Source organism: Choloepus didactylus, chromosome 21, assembly GCF_015220235.1.
Source record: "Choloepus didactylus isolate mChoDid1 chromosome 21, mChoDid1.pri, whole genome shotgun sequence".
In the NCBI taxonomy this organism is placed as follows: Eukaryota; Metazoa; Chordata; class Mammalia; order Pilosa; family Megalonychidae; genus Choloepus; species Choloepus didactylus.
The window spans coordinates 43,086,034-43,101,606 of NC_051327.1; the positions used below are offsets into that span (position 1 = coordinate 43,086,034).

The 15,573-nt window shown below is 48.7% G+C and overlaps 1 protein-coding gene across 1 annotated transcript in view; it reads right to left on the bottom strand.

The window, feature by feature from the left end:
- Positions 1–15,573, bottom strand: part of XYLT1 (xylosyltransferase 1) — a 307,917-nt gene that overhangs the window by 121,539 nt on the left and 170,805 nt on the right. Inside the window, exon 3 of the mRNA XM_037814247.1 lies at positions 14,047–14,548. Coding sequence (XP_037670175.1) covers positions 14,047–14,548 — 502 coding nt within the window. The remainder of the gene's footprint in view (positions 1–14,046; positions 14,549–15,573) is intronic.

The window sequence follows — 15,573 nt, forward strand, 5'->3', positions numbered from 1 at the left end:
TTCCGTCCTGTCCAGCTAGCCGGGGAGCCAGGCATGCACCCACCCATCCATCCAACTACTCACCTATCTATTCATCCACCCATCTATTCATCAATCCATCCACCAATACACCCATCCAACCACTATCCCATCCATCCATCCATCATCTATCCATTCATCCATCCATCCACCCACCCATCCACCTATCCATCCACTCACCCATCTATTCATCCATCCATCCATCCAACCATTCATCATCCATCCATCCATAGCATCTACTTTGCAGTAGGTACAGTAAGAGGTGAAAAAATATAGAACCTGCCTTCCTATTTACTTTAGTCTAATTAGGGAAACAGACATTAAACAAGTGACCACACAAATGCATGTATATTACACACTGGAATAAATGTTATTCCAAAAGTAAAGTAAAGGTTGCCCTGAGATCAGCTCAGATTGCGCTCATCTGAGGAATGACATGGGGTTTTGCAGGAAATGAGTGAGAACAGGAATTTGGACAGGGAAAACAGCATGTGGGAAAGCCTTAGGCTAGAGCTTGTTTTTTCAAGGGGCTGCAGGAGGCTTGGGGGTGGGTGGGTGTGGCACAATGAACCACACAGGGAGCTCAGGATGAAGCCAGAGAGGGAGGCTGGGGTGGATCAAGTGGGGCCCTGGAGGCCATTGTAATGGTGTCCACTCAACCTAGATGCAACAGACAGTCCTTGGAGCATTGCAGCAGAAGAGCCAAATTGTTCAACGAACATCTAAGAAGGATACTCTGGCTGTAGAATGGAGAATCAATGGAGTTGGAGAGCAGAGGTGAGAAGATGAACTAGGAATGTATTGCCACAATCCACGCAAGAGATGCTGTCAGAGCAGTCAGAGAGAAATGGACCAGTGTGTGACATTCAGGTTGCAGAACTGAAAAAGTCTCAATGCTGGGTGTGGTCTGAGAATAACAACTGACTTTTTCAATCCCTCCCCAAACAAACAAGCCTGACCCAGCCTCAATTACCTGAGTTCCTCAGAAGGCTCTCATACCAGTAAAGATGATGATAACAATAAGACACTTACTGTTTAATGAGCACCTACTACGTTTTTATGTGCCAGGTACTTTGCTATGTGCTTTGTATGCATCATCATATTTACTAGAACCTATGACTATTTATCAGATGGGAAAAATGAGGCACAAAGAGGTTTGAGTAGCACGCCTAAGCCTCCATAGCCAGCCCCTAGTGGAGCTAGGAGTCAACTCTAGACCCCCAAGGATCAGAGTTCTGTGCTGCTAGCCACCATCCATGCAGCACCATTTCTGCAATTCCCAATTTCACAAGGATCCTGCCCAACGTGAGCCAGGGAACCCCAGAGTAGACATCTTCCTGGAGAGGAACCTCATGGGGTCACAGATGTGTAAATAAAGACTGGCTGAGCTCCACTGATTAAGTGTTTTATTGCTCTACAAATGCATTATTAATCAGCCATTGGGGCCCTCCCTATAGAGTCTTTTAAATTACAGTTAAGTTCCTTGATAGCATTCCCTGCACCATAATAGAGCATTTCCCGTGTTCACAGCAATAAACTAAGGGAGGGAGGTCTGGATACCCAGGTTAATTGCCCTTTGAGGTCTGGGCTGAGAAAGGGATGGCAACAGTGCCTCTAAATTCTCTGGGTCCTCCATTGCATCGCTTGCCTTGAAGCAAACATTACTCTGAAGCCAGCATGGGGATCCCAGAGGGCAGTTCTTTTGGGTCTGGCCTGGCTGCTGTCACCTTGCCAGGGTCCTCCCTTGTGGGAGCTTGGGAGCTGTGGGGTCTGGGGGGCACTGGCAGGGGCTTGCAGCTTGCTTGGGAGGCTCTTACAACTTCCAGGTTAGGACATGGTTGACTCCTTCTGGAGACGGTAGAGGAGGAGAGGCAGGTAATTACCTGGCCTTCTGCAATTCTCTCCCCAACCCACCGGAGCTGAAAAGGTACAGCAGCCAGCATCTGCTTTGTAAATAATGTTTATTCGAGCATAGCCAGGCCCATTCATTTACATATCAAGTTGAATAGTTAGGAAAATGACCTTAGGCCCTGTAAAGCCTAAGTATTTATTACCTGGCCTTGTGCAGAAAATTTGCCAATCCCTGTCAAAAAACATAAATCAAGTCGTGCCACTTTTCCTGTTCAAGACCTGTCAATGGCTCCCTACTACCCTAGGATAAAGGTGAAAAGCCTTATCCAGACCTTAAGACCCTTCCAATGAAGCCCCTGCCTAAAGCAGCCTGTCTTCTCTCTGCATATTTCCCTGTGTACTGGGCTATGTGTGTAGACCTGGAACAAATCACCAGCCTCACTTAGTCTTAGGGCTCTAGGCTGTAAACTGAGGAGAATGAAGGAGCCTACCTCACTGGGTTAGAGCGAGACTTCAGCAAGACACTGAGTGAAAGCTGATGGAGCACCTCCCAGGGCTAGCCTCTACATCAACACGCTACAGAGATCATCTCGTTTAGTCTCACAGTAACCCTACAATATTATTCTCATGGACATGACAATATCATTTATGGCTCACACTGGGAAATCTGTGAGTGGGAAAAGGGGAGCTCTTGATAACTGCTGTGGGAAAGCAGGCACTTAGCAGGACTGTCCAGGGCAAGCCTGGATGTCAATCATCAACCCCATTTTAGATGAAAAAAGAGGCACCGAGAGGTGACAGTCAGACAGGTGGCACAAACCTAGGCCCAAAGGGGTCAGCACGTGCTGAGAATGACGGAGGGGTGGGGGCTGGCATCCACACCCAGGAACGAGACGGGAGAGGCCGCGCACCCAGGCTGAGTGATAACCAGCTGCGTGGCAGGTGACGAAGACTCACCGAGTGGGACAGGTGGCCCAGCCTCAGACTTGCCACCCTGGCTCTAAGTGGAATGGGGTTTGTCAGTCTCTGTACTACTGACATTTGGGGCTGGATAATTGGGGGGGGGAGAGCAGCTGTCCTGGCTACTGCAGGATGTTGGGCGCATCCCCGGCTTCTACCCTCTAGAAGCCAGGAGCACCCCTGCCCGCATGTGACGACCAGTAACATCTCCAGACCTTGCCAAATGCCCCCTGGGGGCCCCCCTGAGCCCCCTGGACAGGAGACTGTGGACCTGCAGAATTGGAGAGGAGGGGGCGGTGGGTGGGACGTCTTCCCAGGTCAGCACTTCTCAATTATGGCCCCTGGGCAGCCACAGCAGCCATCATTTCTGTGACCCCTGATAGAAATATCATTTCTTGTTTCCTCTACATCTACTGGATCAGAATCTTCGTGTGCAGTGCTCTTGGAGTCCACCTTTTTGGGAGCCCTCCTGGGGATCGGATACTGGTGCCAGCTCAAATGTGTGAGCCTCTGTCCTCAGTCATGGAAGAGAAACGCTGGGATCTCAGAAGATAAGAAACTCAAAGCTGTTATTTACCTGAAACCTGATGAGTTTTCTTGGGAAGAAAGCAGATCCCCGTGTGGACAAAGATGATATTTGGGAGCTCCCAACATTCCTGTTTGTGAATCATGCAGGATAGGAGGGCACTGCTATAACTGGCACGGCCATTTTGGGGGGTAATTTGACAGTTTCAATCAAAGTTGAAAACGGGCAGGCCTCGACCCACCTCTTCTTTTTCTTGGGATATGCCCCAGCAGCCAGTCTCAACTGGGGCTCCCCAAGAGAAGTGAGCCCTGACGTTCTGAGGCATCCACTACCTGTCATAAATTAAGTTTTCCCCTTGCACCTGTAACAGTACCAGTTATGTGCCGTCTTTGGGAGAACTGAGAAAACACTCACTCTGGTCATATTCCGTGGGGCTCAATTCTTTCCAGGAACACGGGTTAAAAAAGGTCATAAGAAACTCTGATGCACGGACAAGGCTATTCGCTGAACCATAGATTAAAACAGCGAAAATCCAGCACAAACTAAATGTCCATCGAAGTGGGAATGGCTCAACATTCGTGTCTCCATACTGCAGAATAAGAGTCAGCCATTAAAAAGAAAGATCTAGGTCTCTACCTGCTGATGTGGATACAGGTCTCAGAATCTGAAAAAGGCAAGCTCCAGAACTAGACATTTGCTTTATATAATTTATGATTTCCTCCATCATAAAACCAGAGTCCGTATATTTTTGCATGACCCAGCCTGATGCATCAGTTTCAGATAATTTATGAATTCCTCATCAGGAAACCAAATTCTCTAATTCTGCAGGTGTTGCATTTAAATATTGAAACAAAAGTCTGCTCGCAGTGGTTACTTCTGAGAAGAGACAGGGCAAGTTGGATTTCCACTTTGCCTGTAGTGTTTCCATTTTTTTAAGATAATGAGAAGGCACATAGTGTTATTGAAGAATTAAAGAAATGATAACAAGTCCGTTTTATGCATTATTTGAGCAAGTTTTAAAAATTAAAAAAAAAAAAAATTGCTGCTTTCCGTCCCATTGTCTTGTCTTCTCCCCATCTTTCTACTTGAATTGAACCAGGGATGCGCCTGGCAGCCTCCCAGTTCCTCAGACAGGTTTTTCACTCTATCCGTGCCGTGCTCTGAGGTGAGCTATTAATTTGTGCTTTGTGGCTCAGCCTTGATTCTGATTTAGGGCAACATAAACCCTCCTCAAAATTGGTGAAGAATAAATTAGTTTACTAATTTCGCCATTAAGAGTTTATCAAAGCGAAGACTATTTCAAAGGTCTGCTAATCAATCACCATTTTCCATGTTTATCTCCTGTTCAATTTTTACCACAGGGTTCTATACACATCAATTTGCCTGATGCTCTTCCTACATATGTTTTAAATTACTTTATCATTGTATAAATTTCACAGCCATTAAAAGGCACTAATACCAGAATGGCTGACATGGTGTTAAAAATTGGATTCAATTCCACGGGGTAATAAATGGTGACCTAAATCCAATCTCTCATGGGTGACTGAAGGATACAATGAAAAATTATTGCTTTGTCATTTTTACACTAACACAAATATACCACAGCCACTAGAAACCGAGAGAAGAATGGCATGCAACCACAGCTGGCTACTTTTCACCCAAGGCGAGGGACTGAATTTGCAGGCTCGTCCCGAGGGTCCTGGTTAAGATCCCACCCCCACCCCCACCCCCCAAAAAAGCCCAAAGGAATTAGCTGATGACATGCTTGCTCCGCACGGTGAGCAAGCTAAGCTGTACACGGCTTCCTTCGGCCAGAATGCAGCCGCTGCCCCGGCGGCAGACACAGTGGTTAACATCCGGCCCTGGCACCAAGGTCTCTAAGCTAAAGACCTGGCTCTGCCATGGATGAACTGTGTGGTTTCAGGCAGACTTTCTCCCTCTCTGTGCCTCAATTTTGTGGAATATAAAGCAGAGTTATTATAAGGAGTGCATGGCTAAAGTGCTTAGCAGAATCCCTTGCACTTGGTAATCCCTGTCTCAGGGTTAAGTATCATTATTTTTCTTGTTCAGAAACCTCAGGTCTTCTGAGTTCTACCCCTACGTGAGTGAGACGGTTGGAGCTTGGGGCTGGAGGCATGGAGGATCCCCCTTGGCCAGGATGTCAGGGGGAATAACAGTCCGACAGGAGGTGAGGCCTCCCAAGTGTGTGCAGCCTGAGTCCAGGGCTAAGAGCTGAGGGGCTTTTCACTGACCCTAGGCGACCCCGTGATCAGGTCCCAAAGGTGGAAGAGTAGCTCTCTGGAGAGAGGATGTGGGACCCGTGGTCCGTCTCAGCTGTCTCTGGGGCTGATCTCCCCTCTGCTCTCCAGTGACCTCAGCTTGGTCCCAAAAGACGCCTCTGACCCACTCTCCTTGCACAAGGCAAAGGCACTGATGAGCTACACCCAAAGATTTTAGGAAGTGAAGTACGGCTGGGGAGGACAGACTGGCCCACCTGCTCACACTCACGGCTCCACCGATGGTCCTTCCAGGACCTCCACATGTCCTCCTACCTCAGGGCCTTTGCACACGATGGCCCTCTAGGCCTGGAATGCCACCCCTCCCCGCCCTTCCCCTCCTTAACTTCCACCCCCTTCACATCTCAGCTCAATGTCAAATGCAACCACGTGTCTCCACAGTAGCAGTGATCATTCTTGCAATCTTACACTTCTTTTTGTGATCATTTGATTCATGTGTCTGCCTTCCCAGCTTTAATAGGCGGTAAGCTCCATGAGAACAGAGATTCTATTCTGCTGTGTTCCTCACCAAAGAACCCCTTGACCCTAGCAGAGTGTCTGAATAGACAGGGAACGACTGTGGAATGAATGAATGAATGTTGCAGGGAGCTGGTGACACATACTTTCCAAACTCCAGCTGGCAGCTGTGCTGGGCCCAAAACTACCCAGCTGGAGAACTTCCTAAATCTTCCACTCCCATGACTTAGTGCCCACAGGCCTCTGCAGAACTCCGGTGAGGGGAAAGCTAAAAACCATGTGACCTTCTTCCCAGGTGTTGACCAAGGGTCTCTGACCCTCACCTCTGAAGGTCAGGTTTGAGGCGGAGACAGATAAGCAGCAGAGGATTCTGGCTTCATGGGCCACGTGCAGTCTGACAGCACGTGCTGTCGGCTCCATGGGAAACAGACACCTGCTCCACCACCACCGTCGCCCGAGCTCCTGGTATTATTTCAGTATCTCTTAACTGCTCTCCCTGCTTCCACCTTCACTTCACACAGTCTACAGACCATCCTGTGAAACACAGGTCAGTTCAGGTTCCTCCTCGGCTCAAAATCCTCCAGAGGCTCCTTCGCCTCAGGATAAAAGCCAGATCAGATCCCTACTGGTCCCCAAAGACGGCATGACCTGCCCCATCTCCCGCTCCAGCTGCATGGCCTCCTAGCTGTTCCCATCATACCCAAAACCCTGCCACGCCACACCTTCCTCCCGGCACCCCACAGCTCTCTCTTGGCTTTCTATTTCCCCAGAGCACTTGCCACATCTGAGCTGGGACAAATTTGGCTAATTTCGTGTCACCTGTCTGTCTCGCCTCTCTAGAACATAGACTTCATGAAGACGGTTATCTTTGTTTGTTCACTGCTGCTTCCCCAGCTCCTAAGACAGTGCTCGGCACACAGGAAGCTCTCAGTAAAAATTAGTTGAATGAGTTACTGAGTGAATAACTGAATGAACTCATTATGTCCAAAGATTGGGAACCATTCCATCTGGGGGCAGTTCTAATTCTTAGCAAGTTCTTCCACAATGAGACCAAAGCTATCTCCTAGTATCTTTTATCCATTGCTCCATTTGAGTCATTCCAAGATCCCTGTGACATCCTTGATTTTTCCCTTCACCTTGTATACGGCAATTTGCCAATCTCCATGGGCTTCACTTGGGGTTGCTTGTCTCCCCTTCCCACCCACACACACCCCAGACTGTGAACTCCATGGAGTCAGACCTTGTTGCTTTTTCACCGCATCCCAATATTTAGCACTATGCTTAGAACAGGGAGCTGCTCAATAGAAACTCACTGAATGAATGAAACAACTGTATTCAAGAATTCTAAAGGGAAGAAATGATGCCCACATTGAGGACAAGTTTCCATGAACATTCCTGGGGTTCTCCTAACTTCTCACTCAGCTGCAAAGAAAGCAAGAAGGATGTAATATCAGGGATCCATTCACTCGTCAAGCAACAGATTTGCACTGAGTGTCTAAGAGTGCCAGGCGCTAGGATAATCCTTGATTCTGCTCCGATTTCTTAGAAAGAAATCTACCAACTTTAGAACCCCCTTTCCCAAAAGCTCCTTCCAGCCTCAGACAAAAGGGAAGCCGATTAGTCAGGCTCTCCGCTGAGCTGCTCCAAGCAGCAGTCCACAAATGTGTGGTTATAAACACACTCCCAAATCCCCTTGCCTATAGATGTCATTGTGAGAACATAAAAATGGGAAAAAAAATCCATTTAACCCGGATCCTCTTGCTGAAAATGTACTCTGCTTGAGAAGTGCTTATTCACACATGACGTTTCCAAAGGGGTGTCGTAGATGACACCAGAAGGGCATCCCATCCCGCTCCTTTGGGGGCTGGTGTTTTCATCTTCTTTCCGCATGTAACCTTTTGCTTTGTTCTCAGGCAAGGCGGTTTGGGAACAGACACATGCTAATGACAAGTTTTAGAATGAATGGCAGAGCGTGCAGCTGGCAGAACTTTCCTGGGGGAAGCGAGGGGGTGGAGATGGAGGTGGGAGGAGGTGAAGGGGGCATTTATGATGTTTCTCATAACTACGTATTTCTCTTTCTAAAAAGCTCTGTGGGTGGCAGGTGGCTTTCTTTACGATTCCGAGACTGGGATGGGGGAGTAAAAGAAACCCACAGTGCTTTAGAAGGGGAAGGCAGAGTGCAGTTGGTCTGTTGGGACTCACCTCCCGGGAGGTGGCCATGGCACATAGTAGAGGCTCAATAAATGTTTGCAAAAGATCGGGCATAAGCAGTCCTTGTGCCTGAGAGAAAGCCACGAGCCCGGATGACCAACTGATGTGATGGTTGTCCCCATCGGATCCACTGGCCAATCCGGATGACTCTGCCCTACACAGAGCCAGAATCTGCCTGCTTCTCAGGGCTGCCATCTCCTCTCTCTACTCCAAGAACCCTATGAGGAGATTCCCTCCATCTCTGTCTCTGCTTCTTCCTGAAAGCCAAATCAGACCGTGTGACAACCCATGCAATCCCTCCAAAGGCTCCTATCACATGTAAAACAAGGTCCAACCTCCATGCAGTGGCTAGACCAACTCCAGCGGATCTGACTCCCTTCTCCCGCTGCTCTCCTTACTGCTCCTTCTGATCCAGTCATACTGGCCTTCTCGATGCTTCTGGATGCTTCCGGAAGCTTCTGGAACATGCTAGGTAGCCTTTTGCCCTACGACTTTTTCTCGGGCTGTTCCCTCTTCTGCAAAACATTCCCATGACTCACCTCTTCACTTCTTTCAGGTCTCTGCTCCCAGGAGAGAACGTCCCTGGCTACCTACCTACAGTAGTTTCCCGCTGCCCCGTCCTCTCACCCTGCTTCATTTGCCAGCATGTTCTCATCACAACTGGGCACTGGACTGTAGGTCTCTTCATCTATCATCTCCCGTCTCTCCTAGTAGGATGGAAGCTTCATGAGGGGAGGGCCAGCGTGCCACACGACCCCTTAGGGTCTTCATTCGTCTTATTGTCAAGGGCATGGCGTCCCGGAGCTGTGCTGGGTAGAGGCAATCTGTGCTTCTGTTCACTGCTCTATCTCCAATTCCCCAAACTGGGGTCAGCAAACTACAGCCCGAGGGCCAAATCCAGCCCATCACCGGTTTTTATAGGAGAAGCAAAGAATGGGGTTCGCAGTTTTAAATGGCTGAAAATAAATCAAAAGAAGACTATTTCATAACATGAAAAAATTATAGGGAATTCACATTTCAATGAACATAAAGTTTTATTAGAGCACAGTCACTTTGGTCATTTGTTTACATATTGTCTGTGGCTGCTTTCATGCTACAACAGCAGGGTTTGTCGCAACAGAGACTGTATGGCCAGCAAAGCCTCAAAGATTTGCTATCTGGGCCTTTACAGAAAACATTTGCCAAGCCCTGACCACAAGCATTGCCTGGCATGTAGTGGCTGAGCCATGAATGGGATCTGCTGACTTTTTCTGGACTCGCCACCATCAGTCTCCTTCCCCTTCCTAGGGAGCCCAAGGTGGAGATGGGCTTTGTCCAAAACCAGTGAAATCTTTACTGGCCTCCCCTCTTTACTATGCCTTCCTTGGCAGAAGACAAAACAAGGACCTGACTAGATCCTCTGCAAACCTGGCCTTTCTGAAAGCAAGTCATCCCCACCTCCTTGGCCCGTTTGTGAGGGTCCATTTGGCTTCAGCACACCACCCCCATTAGTGTGGTGCCTTCTAACATCTGCACAGCTGTTGCCTCATTTTCTCATCACTGGTGACAACAGCAGACGATCAGGGAGAAAGCAGTGTCTCTGCCCGACAGACGGGAAAACTGAGGCACATGCCCTGGGGCACTCAGGGTGGCCGGGGTGACACCCATGTCTCCATTTTCCATCCGCGCCAGGATGTCCCGCTTTCTAAAAGCCGGTCACTCTCACTGTGTCGTCACCCCGCTGCCCCAGGGTGAGGGGATGTGCAGAAGACAGCCTTTCCACAGCTGGCGTTGCCATCTGGCATCCTCCCCCCAACCATCCCCTCCCAAAACCCACTCAGCCAGTGCTGCTGGCCTCCTGCAAAGACTGATGGGTAAATATGGTTTGTGGCACCCATGGACAGCTTCCTTTCCATTGGATTCTTTTTCCCTTTCCTGATATTTAGTCCCCCAGGTGAGTACAAATGCTGTCGGTCCCTGCCACCCTGCATTTGGTCAGTGAATGCAGGCGACACCTCTCACCCATCAATCATCAGAGAGTGTCACCTGCACTTGGCTGCACAGGCCCCAAGCTCTGGCGAAAGTGGCTGCCCGTACCCCCTCCCAGCCGATGGCTTTCCCTGGATGCCTCACCTTTTCCCTCTCTTGCTTCTCCACCTGGACATCTAAGCTGCAGACCCGCAGGCCACTTAAAGCCCTGTTCCCCTGGCTTTGCCTGGCACAGCGAAAGGTCAGAGAGTGCAGGAACGGCTGGGGCAGTCAGAGGGAGGGATGCTGTGATGGCCATTGGAGGGGCTTCTTGACATTGAGTTGATGCAAACGTAATGAGGCAGAGAAAACTGCGTTTGCGAACAGCTGGCACCAAAATGTCTCTCGTGGGTCTGACAGTCTGTGTCTAGAAAGACATTTTGACGACAGGAGGGGAGAAGGTGAGCTCCTCGTCCAGGGCTGGGGTGTGCCCTGTGGGCAGGGCTTCTGGAGAAGGGGGTGATCCGGGGATCACCTTGAGGAATTGGCACTGAGGCTGGGATGTGGAGAGGGAAGAGGTGAGAGCCAAGCGAGGTGGGGTGGAGCGTGGATTGGGGGAAGGACGTGGAGTGGGCGGGGAAGGGCATGAGAGAACGTCCTGAGATGAGCGGGGCCCTGACTGATGAACACAGAGAGTGATGTGCGGTAGAGGATGCGGGTGTCACCTTGGAGGCAGCCCTTTCACCCTGCTCTCCTCTCCTCAACCTCACCTTCCTTCCTAGCACAACTATAACGACTATTGCTAACTGTCTAGCAAGTCCGTTTCACTACATGTGAGGCACTTGATAGGCATGATCTCATCTCAGCCAACACGCCTATAAGGATAGGTACGAGTGTTTGCCCCAATTTACAGATGGGGAAACTGAGGCACTGGGAAGCTAGGGTCATGCAGAGCCAGGATTCAATCCCAGGAGCCCCAGGCTTTAGGATAGAACTCCTCTCTTTCCAGTCAAGGCTGCCTTTAGCCTTCAACTTGACATGATTTCATTTCCTTGAAATACTGGGAGGCCCTGGGGTGGGTCTGGAAACCAAGGAAGGGAGGCAGGGCCCAGGCATTGGTGGGGTGGAGGGCAGAGGCAGGGCTGCCTGAGGGGCGGGAAAGGGTGGAACCACACTCAGCCTGGCTGTGAGCTCAGGGGCTCTGAGGAGGAATGAGGGGCTGCTGGGAGGTCAGAAGTAAGCGTCTCTGTGGCTACCCTGGGCAGGTGTTAAGTTCACCTGCAGATCCCTCCTTTCCTGATGAAAACAGAGCATGTGGCTTCCTCTCACCTCCTTCCAAGCTGCTTTCTCCAGGATGCAGACAGGGAGGTGGACAAATCACAATGGTAAGGGATGTGCACTTGGTTTCTGCAGAAAGCAAACCTTCTCCTGGGCTTCTAGACTCCAGCTTTTCCCTGAGTGTTGATGGGATGGAGGGGGGAAGGGGCAGAAGCCTTTACACGAGTCAGCATTTGAAATGTCTCTCCTTTCCCCTGAAGTTTTCAGACTTAAAGCCATGAGGGATTGGTTCTTTAATTATCTTCAACTTCTGGCATAACAGTGGCTGAAGTCTGGGTGATGTTGACTTAAGCAAAATGACAAACACAGTGTGTACATCCATGTATGTGTGTGCATGGATAACATACATGCATATTTGTGCATATATTACATGTCTCTCCTCTCCCAGCCTCCAATTCCTCACTTAGCAGAAAAGAATTGGACCACTGGGCTGAAGCTGAAATCGCTCCTAAGCAGAGGGAAATCCGGGTGTCATGGTTTCCAAAGAGGGAACACAATCTCCGTATGGGGCGTAATTACATCTTAGCTTTCTGCAGAAGAATAGTTTATGGCTTAAATGCTATTAATTGTAAGCCGTTTTGTTCCACGGGAAGTTGTTCATTGATAACTACCCAATTAGGGTTATTTTGCAATTAGTCTATTCACAGTAAATTTATTGCAAAAGGGGGAGGCTGTGGTGCAGCAAATTAAAGCACTGCCGGGTCTGGGTGTGCAATGGCTCTTAAATGCCAATTGTATTAACCAGCTCAGAGGTCCCGGGAGGGTGGCACCACCTTGGCTGATGGAGCAGAGGCCTCAAGGCAAAGCCCAGCAGAATCCTGCTGCAAACCCACACCTGGAGATCTCTCAGCATGATCAGGAGAAGCTTGGGAACCCCTGGCCTAAGGTGATGAGCTTTATTTTATTTTGCACAATTGTGGGTCAGGTCATAATAGCAAACTATACATAAAGCACTGTATTTACCAGGCACTATTTTTAGTACTTGCCCCTCACAAACCCTCTGAGATAGGTGTGACTATACTCACAGCTTCTGCAGAGAGCTTTGGGTTTGAACCCAAGTGGTTTGGCTCCAGAGCCATGCACTTAACCACTAGCATAATCCATCTTCATCTCCATCACTAATGCATGCCCTTCTCCCTTCCAACTATATGACAGACAGACAGACAGACAGACACATGCTACAGGTAGTAGGACATGTCTTAGGTCTGATAAAGTGAGCTAAAGTGGAGCCTTTTGCCTTCTCAAGAGGTCCACACTTAGAGGATAGGAGGCAGCCTCTGTAGTTGGAGCTCAGATACTTCCCTCTACCAGCCACGTGCCTCTGGCCAATCACTAAACCTATTTGAGTGTCAATTCCCTCATCTATCAAAGGGGCTCATCATGGCCCTACCTCATAGTTCTGGTGTGAGGAGTCCATGGGATAAGGCAGAATTAGTATATAGCAGAGGTCAGCAAACTATGGCCAGGAGGTCAAATACAGTCCTCGGCCTATTTTTATAAATCAAGTTTCAACGGAACACATCAAGAGTATTTGTTTAGGTATTGCCAATGGCTGCCCCTGTGCCACATCCACAGAGGTTACTGGCTGTGATGGAGACCCCATGGCCTGCAAAGCCTAAAGTATTTCCTATTTAGCTCTTTACAGAAAAAGCCTGGAGGGGAGACTCACCAACAGGAAGTCCACTGCCATGGCCATGTTTTCAGATGCAGAGATCTGCAAGCAATACCCACCCGTGCAAAACCATTGCCTCCACCTTCTGGGAGCACTCTCCACTCTGCCTAAGAATTCCTCTATTATATTCCTCGATTACAGTATTCTATTCTATTCTCTTTTTATATTATATTCCTCTCATCCTGTAGTATAGCTCTGATCTCTCACTGCATTGTGGGGAGAGGTCTGTCTTATTACTGGGTCATCAACACACAGAAGACTATAGGGCAGGAGTAAGGGGAGGGAGGGAGGGAAGGAAGGAAGGAGGGAGGGAGGGAAGGAGGGGAGGAAGGAATTTTAGACAAAGGAAAATGGGAAGTTTGTTTTTCACAAAACCTCCTAAATCAGTATAACAAATTGGCAACCCTTCACATCCTATTCAATTCCAACCACATCCATGTGAGTTCTGGCCCCGATTTTCGGCTGAGGCACCACACCAACGCAATCACCTGGCACCCTGAAATTTTCACATCAGTCCTGACATCCTTGTAATTTTATCCTTTGCCAAAAGGCCCTTGGTTAAAGCTATAACCAAGGGTAATTTCCTTTTTATACGTTTGAAAGCTTTTCTTACACAAGACTCCACAGATCAGGGAGTACCAAATGAAACCGGATCTCGTGTCCTGATTTGGGGTCTGACAAGCAGGGCGGGCAGCCCTTCTCAGCCAGTCAGAGAACCTGAGGGCAGGGGCTGGGCGCAGGGGCAGGGCGCCTTGGGGGCTGCAACTTACCCTCCAGGGGGCAGAGCCGATTGACCCTCTCCGGCATCAGCAGCCCCAGCTTGTGGCGGCAGTAGGTCTCCGCGATTTCCTGGCGACAGTGCTTGGACTTGGAGCGGGAGAGGGCCGAGATGGCCTCCTTGCCGGAGATGTCACACCTCGGGGGCTGGTCGTACCTGATCTCCGGGGAGCTGCCCCCGCTTCTCTTGGCGTGGGGTTGTCTGGGAGCATCCCTCGGGCGGCTGCTGTTCCTTGCCACCCTCTCGCCAGGAGGCAGCACCTCGTTGACACCTTTGGAGTGTCCCTTCCCCTTCTCCTCCTGCTCCAGCTTCTTTTTCAAAAGCTCCTTCTGCTTGCTCGAGGGCTTCTTGGCCAGCTCAGCCGGGTGCTTCTGCTTCTGAGTCCTGGGGGCGAAGTTGCTGTTGTCGATGTTCTCAAAATCTTTGGGGACCGAGTTCTCATTGTTACTGTCAGTCCGCACTTTCTCTTTCGGCCGGTGAGAGAAGTAGCCATCCTGGATGGGAAAGAAACAGAGAGCAACTTGACCCAGGGATCACAGTTGTTAGGTTAGCCCAGTGGAGAAGGGGCAGACAGGTGTGGAGTCTGTGCCCAGGTTTGCTACTGGGTTAGATTTTTCTCTCTGGACCTCAGTTTCCCCACCTGGCAATATGTGATGTTTCCACTAGAAATGAAGGCTGTTCAGCTCTCAAGGGTCACGGCACCACACCCTGTCAACTAAGTTTCTTTCCCTGGCTGTCTCTGCCACTGGATTAAAACTTTATTTTCTCATCCTGGCCTGGATCTAATAATGGAGGAGAAAAGGCACAAAAGGGCTTTACTGGGTCAACTGAGAAATCGGCATACTGTATGCTTTATGTCAATGTTAAACTTCTTGAACTTGGTAACTGTATTAATGTGGTTACATAAGTGGAAATCCTTGTTCTGAAGAAATACACATAGAAGTATTAACTTTTAAAAGATGGTGATATATAAAACCCACTCTCAAAGGTTTAGAAAAGAGATAGATAAATGGATAGAAAGATAGACAGATAGATACAGACTTAGATATAGATGGATGGAGGGATGGATAGACAGACAAGTAGATTAGGTAGATGATTAGATAGATAATAGATAGATAGAAAGATAGATAGATGGTACAGAATTACAGAACAAATATGGCAAATGCTAACAGTTGGTAAATCTGGGTATCAGGGTAGGATGTGTATTGGAGTTCTCTGTGTTGGTTTTGTATTATTTTTCTTGTAAGTTTGAAATGATTTCAAAATAACAAGTTCCTTAAAAAAATAAACCAACAACAAAAACACATTTTGTTCAAGCTTCCTGTCTGAATTCCAGGAGAGAGGGCTATGATGGTTTATTTAAGGACTGCAAATGCCATACTAAAGTTATAAAGGAAGAAAATATTGAAAGGATATTCTATACATTCCATTGCCTTTGGGACTTGTTCATAGATATCAAAGATATCTATGATATCAGACCAAGTCATTGTTAATTCTGCAGGAAAGACATCACTGCTGT